General features: G+C 47.2%; 2 protein-coding genes across 3 annotated transcripts in view; one reads left to right on the top strand and one right to left on the bottom strand.

Annotated features, from left to right (window-relative positions):
* Window positions 1–2,333, bottom strand: part of LOC136850232 (beta-mannosidase-like) — a 107,725-nt gene extending 105,392 nt beyond the window's left edge. Inside the window, exons 1-2 of one of the 2 annotated variants that reach the window (XM_067123877.1) lie at window positions 2,297–2,333; window positions 1,903–2,013 (exon numbers count right to left, since the gene is read on the bottom strand). In XM_067123877.1, the coding sequence (XP_066979978.1) occupies window positions 1,903–1,959 (57 nt within the window). In that variant the 5' untranslated portion in view covers window positions 1,960–2,013; window positions 2,297–2,333. Of the gene's footprint in view, window positions 1–1,902; window positions 2,014–2,213 lie in introns of both variants that reach the window. The other variant, XM_067123876.1, reaches the window with a different exon arrangement.
* LOC136849512 (beta-1,4-galactosyltransferase 4-like) overlaps window positions 2,307–19,048 on the top strand; it is a 227,239-nt gene continuing 210,497 nt past the window's right edge. The window contains exon 1 of the mRNA XM_067122856.1: window positions 2,307–2,446. The gene's annotated coding sequence lies outside the window, so the exon portion shown is untranslated. The remainder of the gene's footprint in view (window positions 2,447–19,048) is intronic.

Raw genomic sequence — 19,048 nt, 5'->3', positions numbered from 1 at the left:
TATATATATATATATATATATATATATATATATGTGTGTGTGTGTGTGTGTGTGTGTGTGTGTGTGTGTGTGTTATTATAATAAAAATACTGTTGTTTATATGCCACACGTTACCACAGGGAAATGAAAAACTTGTAAACCCTGACCAGTTTTGCCTTTATAACTAAGACATCTTTCAGTGATGTGGTGGAAAATTTATTATAATGGAAAATAAACGAGCTGGCACTTGTTTATGAGATGGAGCCAGCAACTCATTTGAGTCTGAGGTCAAGTAATCAGTTCACAAATCTGCTTATCCAAGAGGGTGGGCGATTGCCTTTTCCCGATCTGTATCAACAATTTTCCTTAAAATTTATTTATTTAACATTTCTTTTGAAAATAATGGGTCAGTTTTGCCATTTTATTTTTTTAAAAACCAAACTCAATGACATCTTTCAGATAAACATTCACGAACATGTACAAAGTGGTGTTCCTCTGTGCATAAATTTTTACAATGTTTTTCCCGTTTGATAACATGTTAGATGGAAAGGCGCCAGGATAGTGTTTCAAACTTGTTTTCTTTGCTTACAAACACGCCTAAAACGGTTGGTATTTAACGACATGTCATTGTGTATCACTTCATTCACAGGCATCAAGACATCTATATTGTGTGCGATGAGATGGACTGCCATATTATTGCAACAATTCCATTGTCATCAGTTTGAGTCTGAATAAATCAGCAGTAACCTCAGTTCATCCGGAGCAAATCTGGCTTTTCTCCAAAAACGCTCCGGCCTAAAGGGTGGGCGATTGCGTACCCCACCAGCGTCACTAGCGGAACCACACGGCGCACGAAAGTGCCCGATCTGTATCAACAATTTTCCTTAAAATTTATTTATTTAACATTTCTTTTGAAAATAATGCGGTCAAGACGGCCGGGCAACACAATCGCGGGCCGCCCTTACTGCCGCCGTTTACGCAGGGCAACCCATCGATCTTGAATGACCTCACGGACGAAATTCAGGCCGATTCTTACAAAAACATTTTTTTCATAAAACCAAAAAAGTTCAATTGCTCCCTGCCCATCGCCGAGCTTTCCATTGCATTCAAACTATCTTTTTGCCATTCTGAGCCAACTTGAAATAAACATTTTAATCATTTTTACTTTATGATTTATACATGTCACATTGTGTAAACTTCATTCACAGGCATCAAGACTGTGTTCCTCTGTTTCGTATTGTAATTCATATCTTCACTGCATTTTTGTTTACAATGTTTTTGTCCTCACGTTTGACCATCTGTAATAATCAGCAGTAACCTGTCACTTTGACACCTTACAGACTCACATCGGACTTAATATAAACATCGTTGAGGGTTGGGAGAGTTCTTTATATATACGTTTCACTGTCCTACATTAGTACCTTAAATGCTACATTAACTCACAAAATTTTACAGTACATGCATATCTGTAAGTTTTTACATATATATCATCCGTATATAATCGAGTTGTCATAATTCAACATTTTGGAGTCGACGAAACATAAATGGATCGGTCTCCACGAAAAGATCCCGGTTTTTCAGTTTATCCTTGTCATAATGTAATAATAGCAACATTCTACTGAACAAACACTACTGAAATTTAAGTGATGCTGGCGAATAATAACTTTAAAACCAGTATAACACAGTGCATCATACAGATTCGTAACTATGGCCCTGTCTAATAATAATGAAATTACCAACACCAACCTTACTGAGAGCATACAATTCCTGTCCCATGTCCGCTACCTAGAAGACATTGACCTATACCGAATAATATTGGTAGAAACTGTACATTTTAATTTCTAAAGCACGAAAGTTACCTGAGGGTACACAGAGAAACACATGACTCACAACAGAAATTTTTACGAATTAAACTGACATTACCTTGTAAGAAACGCCGTGCCGTTGGTGTATGACATCATCGTGTAGCGAATTGTCCATGTCATACAGCTCGCTGAAGTCATGTTATTTATCTTGTAATTCGTGATGGCACATCTGCAAAATAACTACAGTTAGGCCTACTTTCGCCATATTAACATGCAAAATAAGCCGCAGTCCATCAGCATGTACAGTAACATTCCGTACGAGCAGCACTCATTTTGCCTACTGGGAACAAGTGGGAGGGAAAACTCATCTATGAATTCATTTAATTTACAGCCGGGACGTATCACCAAATAACAGATCCTGTAACGTACTCTGTATTTTCTTGCTAATGATCTATAACCACTTATCTTTTAGTGCACAAACTAACAATAACACAAACTAAAAGCTCCCTGACCTCATTCAAATGGACTCTCCTTCTTCTTCTCTCAAACTGGTTGAGGGATTAAAGAGCCTACTGTCGCCCTTGACGGGTTTCTTACGATCTTTTGCAGTATTATCGTCGAGCATGATTGTCCTCTGATGCAGCAGCGCACGATACTTATATGTACGTATTGTCTCAGCCAATAATTCGTGGGTTTGTTGATGTTTTGAGGTTAGGCTCCATTGCAACATTTTTATTAAGCAGCTGATGTTTGGTAGACCCCGGTACCCTAGGAATAGGCCTGCCTTGGGAATTCTATGGTAAGATGATGGGTACAAGCAAGGTTTAGTGCCGTCAGTGCACCTAACGCGGCGCACTGTAAACATTACTAAGTTTGTTTTGCAGCGTCCCTTCGGCCCCTGACTGCAACCCCTTTCATTCCTTTTTACTGTACCTCCATTCATATCTTTCTTCCATCTTGCTACTCACCTCTCCTAACAATTATTTCATTGTGCAACTGCGAGGCTTTCCTCCTGTTACACCTTTCACACCTACGTAATCTCAAAATCCTTTCCAGTGCTGAATGACCTCATAGGTCCCAGTGCTTGGCCTAAACTGTATATTCCATTCTATACAAGCTAGGCTAGGGCAAGGCTGAGGCATCATGCATACTTCAGAGGCCTTGCAAGTCCATTATGTAGTAAAGAGTTGACGTAGGTCAAATAGGCTTTCTCATAGCTTTAAGACTGATAAGTAAGGGTAGTTTGCAGAACGACGGGACAGCCTCTGAACGGAAGCTAAGTCCATTGTCTCCAATGCCCCTCCCCCCCTGCCAGGTCAGGGCATGGCACCCCAAAGTGAGGTTAGGTAGGTAAGTTCTGGTTAGGTCAGGACTTGGCATTCTAGGAAAGGTTAGTTTGTTTAAATCTGCGAAATTTGCTCTGTTGTTCTACGATACACTCTTCCCATAAATAATTGTCTAACATTAAGTAGCCTATGCTATCTTGCCAATAATATGAAACATGGTTCAGGGTAAGTGAACCTATGATAGGCCAACTAACCAAGGCTATTTTGGGAGTTTTTCACAGCCACATTTTTGTAATACCCCCCTCCCCCATACCCCTCTGAGTATGAGCTCTGACAGTGGACCATGGCCTAAGGGAACCATTGTAGAGAATGGGTTCACTTTGTTCACTTTGTTTGGTTTTATGTACAGCCCTCCTCAGGGAAGATTCCCTCTCTGACGGGCCCTTTACATCTTCAAAATAAGGTACTTCTTATATTTTATAATTGTCTTTTAGTGTTTTCTCATCAGTATCATAGCTCCTGCAGAATAGGAAGTCTTTAGTTCTTATTTAGATTTGCTTTCTTCTTGTATGATCTTCAATTCAGGCAGTATTTTGTTGTATAGTCTTGGTGCGCAGTGTACTGATGCTCTCTCACCTGACTTACAATTTGTTCTAGGTTCAAATAGCTTATATGCTTCACTTGCATGTCTGATTACAATATTCATTTCAGGTCTAAAGAAGCTTAAGCAGTTTCTCAGATATGTTGGGTCACCATATTTTAGTACTTTACAGACTGTAAGAAGTATTTTATATTCTATTCTAGCTTTTACTGGGAGCCAGTGTAACTCAGTTAGTGCTGGGCTTATTCTAACCTGGCAGCTCTATTTTGTACTCCTTGCAATTTTCTTAGTAGGTAGTTAGGGAGACCTTAGTATATAACATTGCAATAGTCAAGCCTCAAAAGTATTTAGTTGCAAATTGCTGTTTTCAGAGTATCTTCATTTAGGTATTTTCTAATAAATGCAATGTTCCTAATATGTTAGTTACAGGTTTTTGTAATATGCAATATATGGTTCTTCATTGACAATTTGTTATCAATAAGTACTCCACTACTACTGAGATTCACAGCCAGTGTCCCGGTGTTTTTCCAGAATAAAATTTTATAAATGTACCTGACAAAGATGACACTTTGTCACAGGGTATCTTACATCCCTACCTAATTTTTTACTGTATTCTGTATTACGAAAGATGCATAATTCTGGTAATTATAAGAGTAACACCGACTTCTTGTATGACGTAACCTATGACGTCATTAACTTGCCTCCTTCTTGATGGATAATTGGCTATTCGTGAAAAAGTCTCAACCTCTGGCAACAGTGAAATACAACCATTACTCCTTCTTTACACTTTGTAAGCAGTGGTAGTAGTGTGAGAGAGGTGCGAAATAGTGAGCAGGAAGACAAGTACTGCTAGTTTATTGATGAAGCGGTCCGCTTATAAAGCGGCGTGCGGACGTCTGCGTAAAACGCAGAGACGAGACCGCAGGTACAAAGATTTACAGGTGACCTGAGGTCAAACTGTTTGTCTGAAAAAACAGGATAGGTACATACAGAGAACATAATGATTAATAATGTCTGACGTGTTACAAAAATACTCTGTTACATGCACATAATGCATGGTCACTTGAACAGACAATAAAATATACAGTTCACAATAATGATAATAATATGTGTTCGGTCGACCCCAGGTCGAATATGAAGGTACCGCAGAAAACAGGATGTTCATTACAGAGAATGCATTGAGCGGGGACTTTACAATACTCCCCCCCCCAAGACGTAGGTAACGTTTGATCAAAGTAGTTATCTGTTGGGGCGACGGAGGTGGCCCCGCTTTCTCGATGTCAACTGGAGGGGGTGGTCGCCTTCCCCGGCACCATCTGGAGCGGTGTGTTGTGGTGCCTCCCTGTCTGGTTTTGGGGTTTTCCGGGGACGCCCACAACATTTTCCTGTGCATGGGGCTGGCCAGGGGGTTGTTATATCCTGCAGGAAGCTTTGGGAACCGCCCCTGACGTCCTCCTCCAGGAATGCGGGCTTGAGACGGTCTACCGCTATCCAGTCTTCCCTTCCATGGATGGCTGCCTGGAATGCCTTTTTGTCCCTTTTGAGCACAAGGAAAGGTCCTCTGTAGGGCCTGGTTAAGGGTGGCCGCACGGCGTCATCCCTGACAAAGACGTGGGTGGCAGAGGACAGACCGGGAGGCTTGGAGGGGGACGTCCTGTTGGTGTATGTCCTCTGGCAAGGGGTGAACTTCCCAACCCTGTCACGGAGCCTCTGCATTGCTCGGTTGTCCCTGTCTTCTCTGACGAGTTCCCCCGGGACTACCAGGGTCTCCCCGCAGACTTTTTCTGCTGAGGAGGAGTCGCCATTGGCTCTGGTGCCGGTTCTCAATCCAAGGAGGACCCAGGGCAGCTGGTACTTCCAATTCTCGGAGGTGCAACGAGCCATGAGGGACGCCTTCAGGGACCTGTGGAACCTTTCCACCGTTCCGTTGGCTGCAGGGTTGTAGGCGGTGGTGCTGTGATGAGTAGTCCCCAGCAGGCGTGCCAGGGCAGTCCACAGCACGGATAGGAAAGTGGGACCTCTGTCTGTCATTATGTGGTCCGGGACACTGAACCGGCTGATCCAGCTGGAGAGGAGGGCTTCTGCGCACGCACTGAAGGTGGCTTCTTCCATGGGCGTAGGTTCGGGCCATCTGGTGGAGCGGTCGACGACTGCTAGAAGGTATCTTGCTCCTCCTGATGGGGGAAGAGGACCCACCACGTCGACGTGGGTGTGCCCTAAGCGTCTCTTCGGCTCGGGAAACTCCCCCACCCCAGACTCGGTGTGCTGCCCTACTTTGCTGGCCTGACACTGCATGCATTGCCTTGCCCAGGCCATCGTGTCCTTCCGTATGCCGTGCCAGACGAACTTCTCCATCAGCAGCCTGGCTGTCGTCCTTCCGGAGGGTGGGATAGGCCGTGGATGACGAAGACTAGCCGATGTCCGGAGGCGGGCATCAGGGGGCAGGGGAGGCCAGTGTTCACGTCGCTTGGCAGTGTTGACCCTCCAGGGCCGAGGGGCACGTCTTCCCACTTCAGCGACGTGATGGCTGTGCGGTAGGCTGGGGTCTCTGAGTCGGTGGCCTGTTCGCAGGCGAGGTCCTCGTAGTTGATCCTGAGCTGCACTGCGTCAATCTCGATCCTCGACAGGGTGTCGGCCACTGGGTTCTTCCTGGCGGGGAGGTATTTGATGGTGCAGGTGAACTCTGCAACGGTCGCAAGGTGCGGCTGCTGCCTAGAGGACCATGTGTCCCCCAGGTTCGTGAAGGCGTGGACCAGCAGCTGGTGGTCCGTCCAAATCGTAAAGGGTGTCCCCTCCAGGAGGAACTTGAAGTGACGTACTGCCTGGTATACTGCAAAGAGTTCTGGTCGAAGGTGCTGTAGCAGGACTCGGTGGGGCTGAGCCTCCTGCTGAAGAAGGCAGTGGGCTGAGGGGTCCTGCTGATGACTTGTTCCAGGACGGCTCCTCAGGCGACGTTGTTGGCATCCGTCGTCAGCTGGAGGGGAGCGGTGGGGTTCTGGTGGACCAAAGGTGTTGCCTTGGCGAGGGTGGCCTTCGTCAGGAGGAAGGCCTTATGCTAATCAGGGCCCCAAACTAAGGTCTTTGGATGACCCTTGAGGACCTCCGTCTGGGGGGCCATGGTGTGCATGATCCCCGGGATGAATCTCCTGTAGTAGTTGACCATTCCGAGGAATTCTTGTACAGCATTGAAGGAGGTTGAGATGGGGAACTTCTTGACAGCCTCGACCTTCGACGACATTGGGCGGACGCCCCCTGGGGATATCTCGTGGCCCAGGAATTCCACCTTCTTAACGCCGAAGGTGCACTTGCCGAACCTGACGACGAGGCCACTCTCCTGCAGGCGCTGCAGGACCTTCCGGATGTGCCGCAGGTGTTCCTTCTGGGATCTGGAAAAAATTAGGATATCATCGACGTAGCAGACGCAGAAGTCCAGGTCCCCCAGGATGCTGTCCATCAACCTCTGGAAGTTCGCGCCCACGTTCCTCAGGCCAAAGGTGGAGAAGGCGAAGACGTAGGGCCCAAAAGGCGTGATGATGGCGGTTTTGGGGATGTCTTCTGGTGCTACTGGCACCTGAAAATATGATTTTAAGAGATCTAACTTTGAGAATATTGTGGCCCCATGGAAGGAGACCGTTAGGTCTTGCATGTTTGGCAGAGGCTAGTGGTCAGGTTCTGTAGCGAGGTTGAGCTGCCTGTAGTCGCTGCAGGGCCTCCAGGTGCCATCCGCTTTCTGCACCATGTGAAGGGGGGAGGCCCACGGGCTGGGAGCCTTTCTGCATATGCCCATCCTTTCCATCTCAGCAAAGGCCTTCTTGGCCTCCTGAAGGCGCTGTGGGGGAAGCCGTCGGAACTTCGTGTGCCCCTGATGATATATCCCGTGTTTGGCAGGGGCCCCGGGCACCTGGCGAAGCTCAGGTTTGAAGACTTCCAGGAATTCCTTCAGGAGGGAACCATACTGGTGGGGAGCGACAGAACAGACAGCAGGCTCCCTGGGGCCCAGTGACAAGGGCAGGGACTGGCAGGACTTGGTGTCCAGCAGGCGTTTGCAGCTGACGTCGACTGCCAGTACAAAGTGGGCGAGGAAGTCCGCACCCAGGAGCGGGGTCGTAACGTCCGCGACGATGAATTTCCACCTGTACCTCTGGCCGAGGATGGAGATCGACAGGAGCTTGGTGCCGTAGGAGAGGATGGGGTACCTGTTGGCAGCCGTCAGGGAGGCAGTCGGGTCCGGCGGACGTCTGCGGCCCTCTCTTGAAGGCGGGAACACTGACCACATGGCTCCAGTGTTGATCAACATCATCCTGCCGGAGATGGTGTCACAGACGTAAAAGCCTACTGGTGCGGGGCTCCTGGGTGTTTTAGTTGCTGCTGCCATGGTGGCCTGTGTGGGTGGCCTCCGCCTCCCTCATTTTTTGGAGGGAAGAAAAGGCAGGGGGCTTCGCATTTGCGGGCAGCTTTCCCGAACCTCTGGTGGTAATAGCAAAGCCCTGGCCCCTCCTTCTGCTGGTGGGATGGCTTCTTCTGGGCGACGACGTTGACATCCTCCTCCGTGGTGGGGTCCTCCGGCTGGAGGCAGTTGATGGGGTGCGTGGGCGTGGACACCCGCTTTGCCGCCTTCGTGGAGTCCGTCAGCTGCTGCGCCACCCTGATCAGGTCCTCGACCGGCATGGTGTATGCCTCTGTGATCTGCCGACGGACCTACTGCAGTAGCTGCCACAGGAAGATCTCCCTCGACAGGCTGATTTCTTTGCGCCTGCCACTGCTGTCAGTCTTGGGGAAGAGGAGGAGGTCCTGGAGGGCATGCCACGTTTCCAAGAGGTTTCCCTCCTGCCGGGGGTTGAGGGCGAGGTTGAGGGCGCGGGCAGCTCTCTCGGAGACCAGCAGGAAGCAGGTCTCGACAAGAGTGGCTTTTAACTCCTGGAAGGTGACGGGGCTCGACGTCGTCATTAACCATGGGGCGATCTTCTTGTATATCTCCTCTGGGAGGGCGTTGATGGCCATGTATGCCTTCAACACCTCGTCAGGTAGGCCTGCTACCCTGAATTGCCCCTCGACCCTGTAGAACCAGGAAGCTGCATTTTGATCGGTGAATGGCGGCAGCCTTATGCTGAGGGCCGCCTTTGGTTGGTCCGTCAGGGAGTTCATCGCGCAGGATGCAGGTACCGGCATGGAGGAGCGCACAGGAGGGGGTTGAGTGAGAGAGGCGTCTGCCTCCGAGAAGTTCGCGGTAATTTGTATGTGGTTGGGAATGTTTGTGCACATGCTCATTCCGCACTCTCACTTGGAGTGTGAGGGAACACTTGCGTCCATACATGCTTGGGAGCGTGCCTTGTGGGTCCACTAATGACGCTGGTGACCTGTCGACGAGGGTCGGTAACGCCTGAATGCTTTGTTAGAGCGCCGTAGTTAGTCCGTTTGGGGCATGGGTTGGTTCATTTGGCCAAGACTTAGTCGCTGTTTGGGTCCGTTAATGGCTTCCGGGAACCACTCCAGGGGTTACCACTGTGAGAGAAGTGCAAAATAATGAGCAGGAAGACAAGTACTGCTAGTTAATTGATGAAGCGATCCATTTATAAAGCAGCGTGCAGACGTCTGCGTAAAACGCAGAGACTGCGGGTACAAAGATTTACAGGTGACCTGAGGTCAAACTGTTTCTCTACAAAAACAGGACAGGTACATACAGAGAAAATAATGATTAACAATGTCTGATGTGTTACAAAAATACTCTGTTACATATACATAATGCATGGTCACTTGAACAGACAATAAAATATACAATTCATAATAATGATGATATGTGTTTGGTCGACCCCAGGTCAAATGTGAAGGCACCACAGAAAACGGGATGTTCATAACAGAGAATGCGTTGAGCGGGGACTTTACAGTAGTAGTATATAGGTTTTATACCATAAGGTCGAGTGCTAGAATCCTTGAAGAAAAGGGTTTTCACAAGTAATCCGAGAAACTACTTTCTATCACTATTTCTCCATTGAAAAATGTACAAGCAGCTAATTACTGTTAATATTTTCATTCGTTTATTATTATCAGGTTTTATGAGTCCAGAATGACTTTGTCTAATCTTAGAGACAAACAGTTGCTTATTGTAGGTCATAATTGGATGATCTGCCAATTCATCACTTTCAATTAAGAATCATTCAAGTGAGCAAATTGAAGGACTGAGTTATACTTATACATTTTAGTGTGCAAGCAGCCTTGGTATTTAAAAGCCTACCAACAATCGAAGTACCATGCCAGTAATATTCTGTGGAATATGAAAACTTTCGTTATAATGTTACAATTCAGCCATTGTTGCACTCTGCCACTAAAAGGACAGGAGCGATCATATGAAGTGACATGCCCTTACATGGATCCTTTATTTGACATAATTACATATGAGGAAACTTGACATTATAATCAATGGTGGATTATGGCGTTTCTGGCTAAGCCCAAGCACTGGGACCTATAGAGGTCATTCAGTGATGTATTATAACCCATGACTTTTTTTTTTTTTTTTTTTTTGGAAAAGCAAGTTTTAATGTTGTTTCACAAGTTATATTTTACTAAGAAATCAACAGCTATTGCTTTATAGAGCATATATAATTATCTTTCTGCACCTTATGGAAGTCAACAAACGATGAAAACTTGGTAGCCTTGGATGTCCAGGTGTACTCCTTACCAAAAAAGGGCCCGATTATTCATTTACCTGTTCAAGCTTTTGTAGGGTTTGCCACGGGCCTCCTCACTTTTAAACAATTGTGCAAGTCGAATCACAAAAGCTGTCCTGCAACCACGAGGACAATGACTTATCATAGCCGCCATTCTTGAAGCCTTGACAAGGTACAAATATTCATTCAGAATTTCAGAGACAGCTGTTTGTCGTCATCACCTTGTGGGAAGAGTCGGGATGTCGTGTTTACATCACATATAACTTTGAACCCATACATTAGAGTGTTCTGCCACTGGCTTCGGCTGCTTTATTTTACTCTTATGAATATACTTTTTTCTAATATAAGTAATAAAGAATGCTGCTGAAAATTAGGTAGGGATGTAAAGTATACTATGGCTAAGTAATATCTTTGTCAAATGCACCGAAAAAAAGTTATTCTGGAAAAACACCGAAAAACACCGGGACAAGGCTCTGAATCTCATAGTAAGTTCCTCACTGCTGCTACAATATTTATTGTTGACAAACCAATAGTTATTCTTTTGAAGTGTTCATATTTTCATAGTGCACTGTCAGATCCAAATAGCATACACTCAGTTTTGTCTTCATTAAGTTTCAGTTTCTTCGCCGATATCCATTTTTTGTTATCTTTCATTATTGCATCAATTTTACCAATGGCATCTTCTACCGCTTCAGCAGGAAAATAGAACTTAGTATCATCAGCATACAATTTATACTTAACCTTGTGCTTATTTAGAATTCTGGGCAGTTTAATTGTGTAAATGCCAAATAGCAGTGGACCCAGAACGCTGCCTTGGGGCACTCCTATTGTTAGGCCTTCTTTTCTGATTTCACATTTGATATAACCACTGTAACCTTCCTGTTTTCTAAGTAGCTTTTGTATGATTTGTGTACATCATCTTCAATGCCTACTGTCAAATGCTGCACTTAAGTCCAGCATAGCCAGGATGCCACATTTTCCATTTGCTATAAATTTTACCATATCATTTATAATTGCGCACAATGCAGTCTTTGTTGAGTGGTTTTTTCTGTACACTGACTGATCATCAGGTATAATGTTGAGTTGTTTCAAGTGTTTCCATGTTTGTTTGTGAACTTCTGTTACTATAAGTTTTGATAAGTACGATAGGTTCAATATTGGTCTATAGAGGCTTAGATTTTCTTTATCGCCTTTTCCCCTATAGGCCAGCTTTATACAAGCAAGCTATTCAGTACAGGCAGTCCCCGGTTATTGGCAGGGTTCCCTTCCGATAGAATGACAGAAAGCGAAAATCACTGATAACCAAAAATCAGCAATTTTCGTCACTCATCAGCGCCAATAACTGGGTATAGGCGCTGATAACCGGGGATCGGCACCTCTGTTAGGTATGTATCGGTGCCAATACCCAATTATCAGCGCCGATAAGCGGAAATCAGTAATTTTCAGCACCAAAAATTGCCAATTTTCGTCGCCAGACAAGCACTGTAAAACCAGATCTCCGATATCTGAGCCCACCGATAACCAGGGACTGCCTATATTTGGGAAGGATGCCTGTGCTAGACTCATTTTGACAATAGCAAAATATAGGTCCCCTCAACTGATCAAAGTTTTTTTGCCTCTTTTAAATCATGTATGGGAAATGGGTCATTTTCACAGTAGGTGTTTTTTACTTTTCTCATCGTTTTTTCAAAGTCATTCATGTTCTGTTCTTTAAGCTTACTGAATTTGCTATTTCTCATTGTGATCCCCAGGAGATCAGGAAGGACCTCCTTATCTAAACTATGGCAGATTCTTTCAATTTTTTCTTCAGAGTAGTTCACAAAGTTATCGGCTAGGTTTTTGTAGTCACTAGTTACATCAGGTAGAACTTTTTCTTTCTTGAATCCCAATATTCTGGCTAAATTGTCGTGGATTTTTGGGGGATTTTTCTCTACACTAAACATTTTATTGTAATATTTTTTATTGGTTTTCATGATCAAGTCGTTGTACTGATTTCTGGCTGTTTTATACGGTGACCAATTTTCACTACTACTTGATTCTTTTGATCTTTTCCTTAGATCTTCTATTTTTCTGTTCTTTTTCTTAGCTCCACGTAATTCACTGTAAAACCATTTGGCATTTTCTTTAACTATTATTTGCCTTGCTACTTCTGGACCTTTATCGTTGTAGCTTGACACCAATATACATTTGCTATAGAATGTCAGACAGCTTACACATACTTGGTCACCTGTCAAGGTATTCCTCAAATTACACCTGCACTCCTGGCTTGTTTCTCTTATTTTGTTTATGCTCTCAACAATAAATTCATCAGCTTTAAAGTTGGTTTTATTTCTGTAAGTGATAGATTTTTCAGTGTACTGTATAGCCTTTCCAGATATTTATACTAAATGTAACTAGTTTATATATTGGAGATCTCATGCATTCAGGCTCAACTTGTATGTCACTCACAGTCTCGTTTGTTCCGACACGATATACAAACCGTCGGTCCTCTACATTAGGAATTACTTTCAGCTTAGGCTGGAAATGGCCGTTAAACTCTTGAGCAAGGTGGTTAGGCAGTAAACTACCTCCAGGTAGGCGGGAATACCCGCCTGCCCGTATGTAAACATTCCAGTTTGCTTTTGGCCGTCATGTGTTGCAGAAGTGGTTTTGGATCTCTGCCTGACTGTCATTAAGCTCTTATTATCCCAGTGGGATCTTAATGTATCTTTGTGTATACACTGTATTACGTGTGTTTGATATTTATTAATACAAACCCACGATTTGTGATAACCTTGCACAGCCGTCGTTTTCCTTCCCTGTGTCTTGGGTTTGGCAGGCAAGGGCTTATTTAGAGAAGCGTAACCGAGTGGAAATGCTTCTCTTCCAGCAGCCCTTTATTTAGATATTGAAGGCATTCCCCTGTACGTTCGGAGTTAGTAGATTGGGATGAAATATCTTCACTCCCCTACTTTGATCAGGACATAAGAGTTCCCTTCCCATCCTGGGCTCATGCCCTCTGTGTACAAGGGCCATGACATGACTACTCCTTCCTACTTGTGCTGAGTGTTGTTTTTGCCACCTGCGCTTAGAGTTGTGGTGGGGAAAGTTGTGGGCGTCATCAGTAAGCTCCGCTTCCACGGCAATTTAGTGGCCTCCCCTCCATCCTTCTCTCTCCCTGTAGATTCTTCCTTATCTCTCCTTCGCCCTCATCACTCGCTCATTGAGTGAAGACTGCAAGGAGGGGGGGTTGCCGCTGGCAGTCAGGTGGCCTCTTTTAGGGGCCTCCTCTTGCCGCATAGGGCAGTTCCCCTCGTAGCGAGAGGAGTCTCCCTCTACTAATTATCTTTGCTTTTTCTTTGAGGTTGACAGTGAGCATTGCAGACACAGCAGTGGTTGGCTGGATATCTCAGGGGATATCTTGCAAGATGGCGTCCCGATGTTCATTCATTGCTGCTTCGGGATCGACCACAGTACCTTGTTGGAATGACAGTTCCACGTCGGGATCGTTCCGACTCTGTTCCCACCGATGTGGACAGACCGCTATCATTGCTGGCCTTCATGTATGCCATGGCACTGACTGCCTCTGGCATAATCTGTGATCCATCTGCTCCTGCTGTGTCATACTCCTGTTAACTCGATGACAGTCTCTGAGCGGCTCTTCCTGGTCTCCTGCTGCAGCCGCGCTGATCATTCCTGTTGCAGCTGGTGACTTTCATGTGACGTTCCTGGCTGTTGCTGTAGTTCCTGCCTTCCGAACCGCTTCCATAGCTCCTGCATCAGCTGCCCTGATCGTGCCTGCTGCTTCTCCCGGTGGTCGTGTCCAGGGCCACGTATGTTGTGTTCCTGCCTAGCTGCCCTGGAGGTTACAATGTCTGCCATCCTGTAGAAGTTGTTGTAGTGAAGGTGAAGGAAGTAGCCCTGTGGAAGCGACGTTCCTGGCCGTTGTAGTAGCTCCTGCCTTCCGAACCACTGCCATAGCTCCTGCATCGGCTGTCCTGATCGTGCCTGCTGCTTCTCCTGGTGGCCGTGTCCTGGGCTGCTTCCGTTGTATTCTGGCTTAGCTGCCCTGGAGGTTACGGTGTTTCGTGTCCACCAGCCTGTAGAAGATGTCGAAGTGAAGATGAAGGAAGCCGCCCTGTGAAAGTAGCCACCGTCTTCTTCAACTTGTCTTCGATTTCGTCTTCTGCTGCCTCTTCCCTTCCTCTCCTGAGGTCCAAGGGGGTCCCAGAATCCGGACAGACCTCCATCGGCCAAAGGAGAGGAAGGCTGCTTCTTTACCCTTGATGCCCTTGGACGTCTAGGTACTGCCTCCTTTTGAGGAGGCATGGGTCTGTCGTTGGCTCTTCCCGACCTTCGGGTTAGGAAACCAATTCACATACCCCTGGGTTTTGTGTTTCGGGAGCCGCGGTTGCGCAGACCTCGGTTTGCGATCCCATTCCCAGTCCTAGAGGTTCCACCTCTAAGATGGGGCTGCTTCGGGCGCTCATTCGCAAGCCGCTCCAAGTGCTCAAGATTCTATGGAATATTGAGTACCCCGATCTGGTCTGGAGAGTACTCTCCCTGGCCCAGTTCGGGAGCAGTGCGAGAGAAAGGGCCTAGGCACCCAGGTGTCTCAGCTCTTCCTGCCAGCACCACAAGCGCTCCCCGAGTGCTTACCAGTGCTCAGTCAAGTTCCCAGTCTGGTGTCTAGATCCTATCGGTTTGAACACCAGAAGAAGCAGGAAAGAGATTCCCTTCGGGAGTCTTGCGGGACGTCTAAGGGACTGACTCTCTTCCGGGAGACAATCTCATTGGCTCTTCCTGCCCTCAGGCAGGAATCGATTCGCATTCTCCTGTGGGGTCTGGTGAGGCCACGCCCTCGTTGCCAGTCTTGGAGGAAGTCTGCGTGTAAGACTGGTTCCGTGCCTGGCTCTTGTTGATTTCTTAGGAAACCGAAAGCAGCTGCTCCTGATTTTTGTGAGTCTCATGGGTCGCTTGAATCCTGTGAATCACGAGCGCTCTCCTGACGAGAGAGACAGGACAGGAGAAAGTGCCGAGACACCCTGGTGTCTCGGTGCTGAGACACTCAGGTGTCTGGTTGCCGAGACGCCAGGTGTCCCGATACTTCCCGCCAGCTGCTTCGGTTGCTTGGCTGGGTTTCATCCTCATGTCTTGAACCTTAGGGTTCAAACATGCAGGATAGCAGACACAGAATTCCCCTTTGAACCTTCTTCTTGAAGGGCCTCAGCCTCGAAGGAGTTTAGAGTTCAGGAAACTAGCACTAGTTCAAGGCAGATGAGTTCCACCCTGTCCAGTTCCGATTGTGTTCGTGCAATCGGCTTGGCTTGCTTGGCTTGCCAGCCCCACCCAGTCCCTGGTCGCCCTTGCGAGACTGGCTCTGCTTGGCTCACCCCGCCTGCCTCCCAGTCCACCGCATACCACCCAGTCGGATCGCATTCGCGTGGTCGGCTCGGCCCCACTCGGTTTCTCTGAATCAGGTTCTCGGCTCTGTTCAAGCGAACTTTCTGCTCTTCCCAGGAAAGCGCTTTGCCACGGCACAAGCACTCTTCCTCCCCTGTGTGGCAGTAATCTTCGGTTGATTATCGCTCATGGTCCGCCTCTCCTGCTGGTCTTACTGGCAGGACAGGTGGTACTCTTTCTCCTCACCCGTTCTTTTCTTCTCTCGGTTGTTCCGAGAGGTGCGAGACGGACAGAGAGAGCTCCTACGAATTTATCTTCAGAGTTCAGCTGCCTGGTGTGTTTTGGGTGTCGGTCCCCCGATTCTTTTGTAGTACAACCAGGTAGCCGAGGAGAGTTTCATGGGATCTGTCAAGGTCTCCCTCCAAGGGGGAGAGGTACAGGAGTTTCACGCTTCGGAAACAGCGAGGGTCTTCCTCTTCAAGTTGCGATCGCCCTCGTTTTTCAGAGAACTTCATGTTGATTTGCCGGCGCGAGGATCCCCGAGACAGGACCGCGACTTCCCCAATGAATAATCTTCATCACTCGCAACCCTTGCAGTTCCCGAGGGGCAAGAGTGTCGGGGAATGCCGCGGTCCTGGTCTCCAAGAGTGTTCTCGACCAGATAAATTCTTTTCTTTGGACAAGGAGTTCATTCAGGTCAAGACACCAAGCTTCTCCCCTGCCTCGACAGAATACGAATTCTTCTTGCCTTGGAGGGTCTTGCTGACTGCAGTTCTGTGGGCAATTCTGGTGCTAAGAAGAAGGACTTTGTCCCAATTCGGATCTCCAGTTTCATAAGTCCCGAGTTGGCTTGACCCTTAGGAACGAACCTGTACTTGGTTCTGCCTTGCTCTTTCAGAGATTTGTCAGATATCTCAGTAATCAAGGTTCGTACTAGGGCACTGCCTTGTCCTTTGGACAATGGCCAAGACCTTGGGGCCTTAGTCATCTCGACTTGACCTTGAGTTCAAGCCAGCCCCCCTCAACTCCTAGAAGTCCCAGGCTTTGGAAGAAGATTGCGGAACACAAAGCCCTCTTCTTCCCTTCTAGGAAAGTGCACATAATTGTGTCTCTTTCCACCCTCTTTTCCATAAGGGAGGAGGGAAGAAGGGAAGAGAGAAAGAAGTATTGACCGGGAAGAAGTTTCCCTGCTGCTGATGGCTGGATGAAATGATACTTATCGAGTCCTGGAGCTGACATCGACATTGCCGGGACCTGGGGATGGATTCCTTCAGGAGAAGTATCTATTTCCCTTAGGCCTCAGCAATTCTTTTCGTCAAACTTCCAACCCGCTTCCTCTCCTGTGCTCCCAATTTGGGAAATGCCAGCCCAGCTAGAGCTAATTGTCTCGGTATCCTGTCATCTTGCAGAAGCTTGCCCATGGTGGAGAATGGAGGTCTGCTTCCATTCTTCCGCCCCTCTTTCCCCTTTGAAGTATGAGGAAAGAGCTAGGCTAATGCTTGATTGAAGGAACCTTCGAATATGCTTAAATATTCCCCTCATATTGTGTGTCTACCTACGGATTCACCGATTGAGGAATAGGCACACACCGGTAAAACTTTGTCTTGAAGGTGTGTGACCGAGATGATTAGTACCTTCTCATCACCATCCTGGGCTCAAAGCAGCCTTTTGGCCTTCCAAGAATTCAGAATGAGTTTTGTGACACTCAGTGGTTTTGTTGAACAACAAAACCACTGTAGTGGCATTTGTCGACAAACAAGAGGGAATTGTTTTTTCCTCCTGTCTCATCTGTCAGCATTTGCAGGTACTCGAGTGTTCTATAGTGCACTCAAGAGCTAATTAGCCAGATGCATTCCTGGTGGGGATGTATTGGTAGGCGAGCTTGGCCTCGGGTTTGAGTGATCAGGACGGAACGTGCTGCTCAGTCTTTTCTCCATGAAGATTCTCGAAGAGACGGCTCGTCTGAGAAACCCCTACCGTCTTTCTGTTGCCTCCCTGCACAACAAGTTATTAGTTTTTCTCACTCCTTCATACCAGACCCAGGGGCTGCTATGGTGAGGCATGCTGTCTTTTGGGAAAAAAATCGATATCTACATTTTTCCCTCCGTATTTGTCTGTTTCGCTAGGGGTTTACAACCATTGCTCACCTCTTGCCCAACCTGATAGCTGAGGCATCGAGAAGAATTCTGCTTGACCCAACCTCCTGTATCAGCTACACAAGAAGCAGTTCTTCAGGCAGTACATCCCTATGTTTTCAGGACTGAGAGACCTTCCAGCTTTCCTTGCAAGCACAGGCTTTCTCGCCGAGCGGCAACGGATATAGCTGGATACCTCTTGAAGTCCTCTGGATACCTCTTGAAGTCCTTTGACAGAACTTCTTCTTGGGTCAGAGTCGCTCTTCAAGTCTGGACATCCTCGTCTTCTCTGCCGAGGGTTGCTTCTCTCCCTTTCATTTGTGAAGAACGTAGGCCCTTTCGACTTAGTCTTCTATGTGAAGTAGCCTTCCTCTCCTCAGTTGAGACCTAGCTATGGACGAGAAGCTTCTTCGGTCGTGCCGCCCTAGGGAACTGTTCCCTGGGTGGCATGTGACTCTCGTTTAGGGTTCCTGTCCCGTGCTCTGCATGTTCCCTTACGAGAGTTGTCGGACAGAGATGTGCCCTCTTAGGACCATCTCTCATCTTGCTCTGGCCTTGGCATAGAGGATGGAAGAACAGGGATGGGGATCCTCTGGATACCTCTTGAAGTCCTTTGACAGAACTTCTTCTTGGGTCAGAGTCGCTCTTCAAGTCTGGACATCCTCGTCTTCTCTGCCGAGGGTTGCTTCTCTCCCTTTCATTTGTGAAGAACGTAGGCCCTTTCGACTTAGTCTTCTATGTGAAGTAGCCTTCCTCTCCTCAGTTGAGACCTAGCTATGGACGAGAAGCTTCTTCAGTCGTGCCGCCCAGGGAACTGTTCCCTGGGTGGCATGTGACTCGTTTTAGGGTTCCTGTCCCGTGCTCTGCATGTTCCCCTTACGAGAGTTGTCGGACAGAGATGTGCCCTCTTAGGACCATCTCTCATCTTGCTCTGGCCTTGGCATAGAGGATGGAAGAACAGGGATGGGGATCATACCTTGACTCCTTCTCAGATGTCATAGGTGGACTCTGAATCCATCAGCATCTATTGTCGGGTTCGAGTCCTCCTATTTCCCCTCGTCCTTGGACTTTGTGTCAATGATCCAGCTCATTTGTTACTTTGTCCTATTAGGGAGCTGCAGTACTTTTCAAAAGGCTCAACATTCCTAACCTGGATGTCGTCGACATTTTCACTAGTACTCTCTCTTCCAAGGAA

The sequence above is a fragment of the Macrobrachium rosenbergii genome, chromosome 21, assembly GCF_040412425.1.
Source record: "Macrobrachium rosenbergii isolate ZJJX-2024 chromosome 21, ASM4041242v1, whole genome shotgun sequence".
Taxonomy (NCBI): Eukaryota; Metazoa; Arthropoda; class Malacostraca; order Decapoda; family Palaemonidae; genus Macrobrachium; species Macrobrachium rosenbergii.
This window is presented reverse-complemented; position numbering and strand designations above follow the sequence as displayed.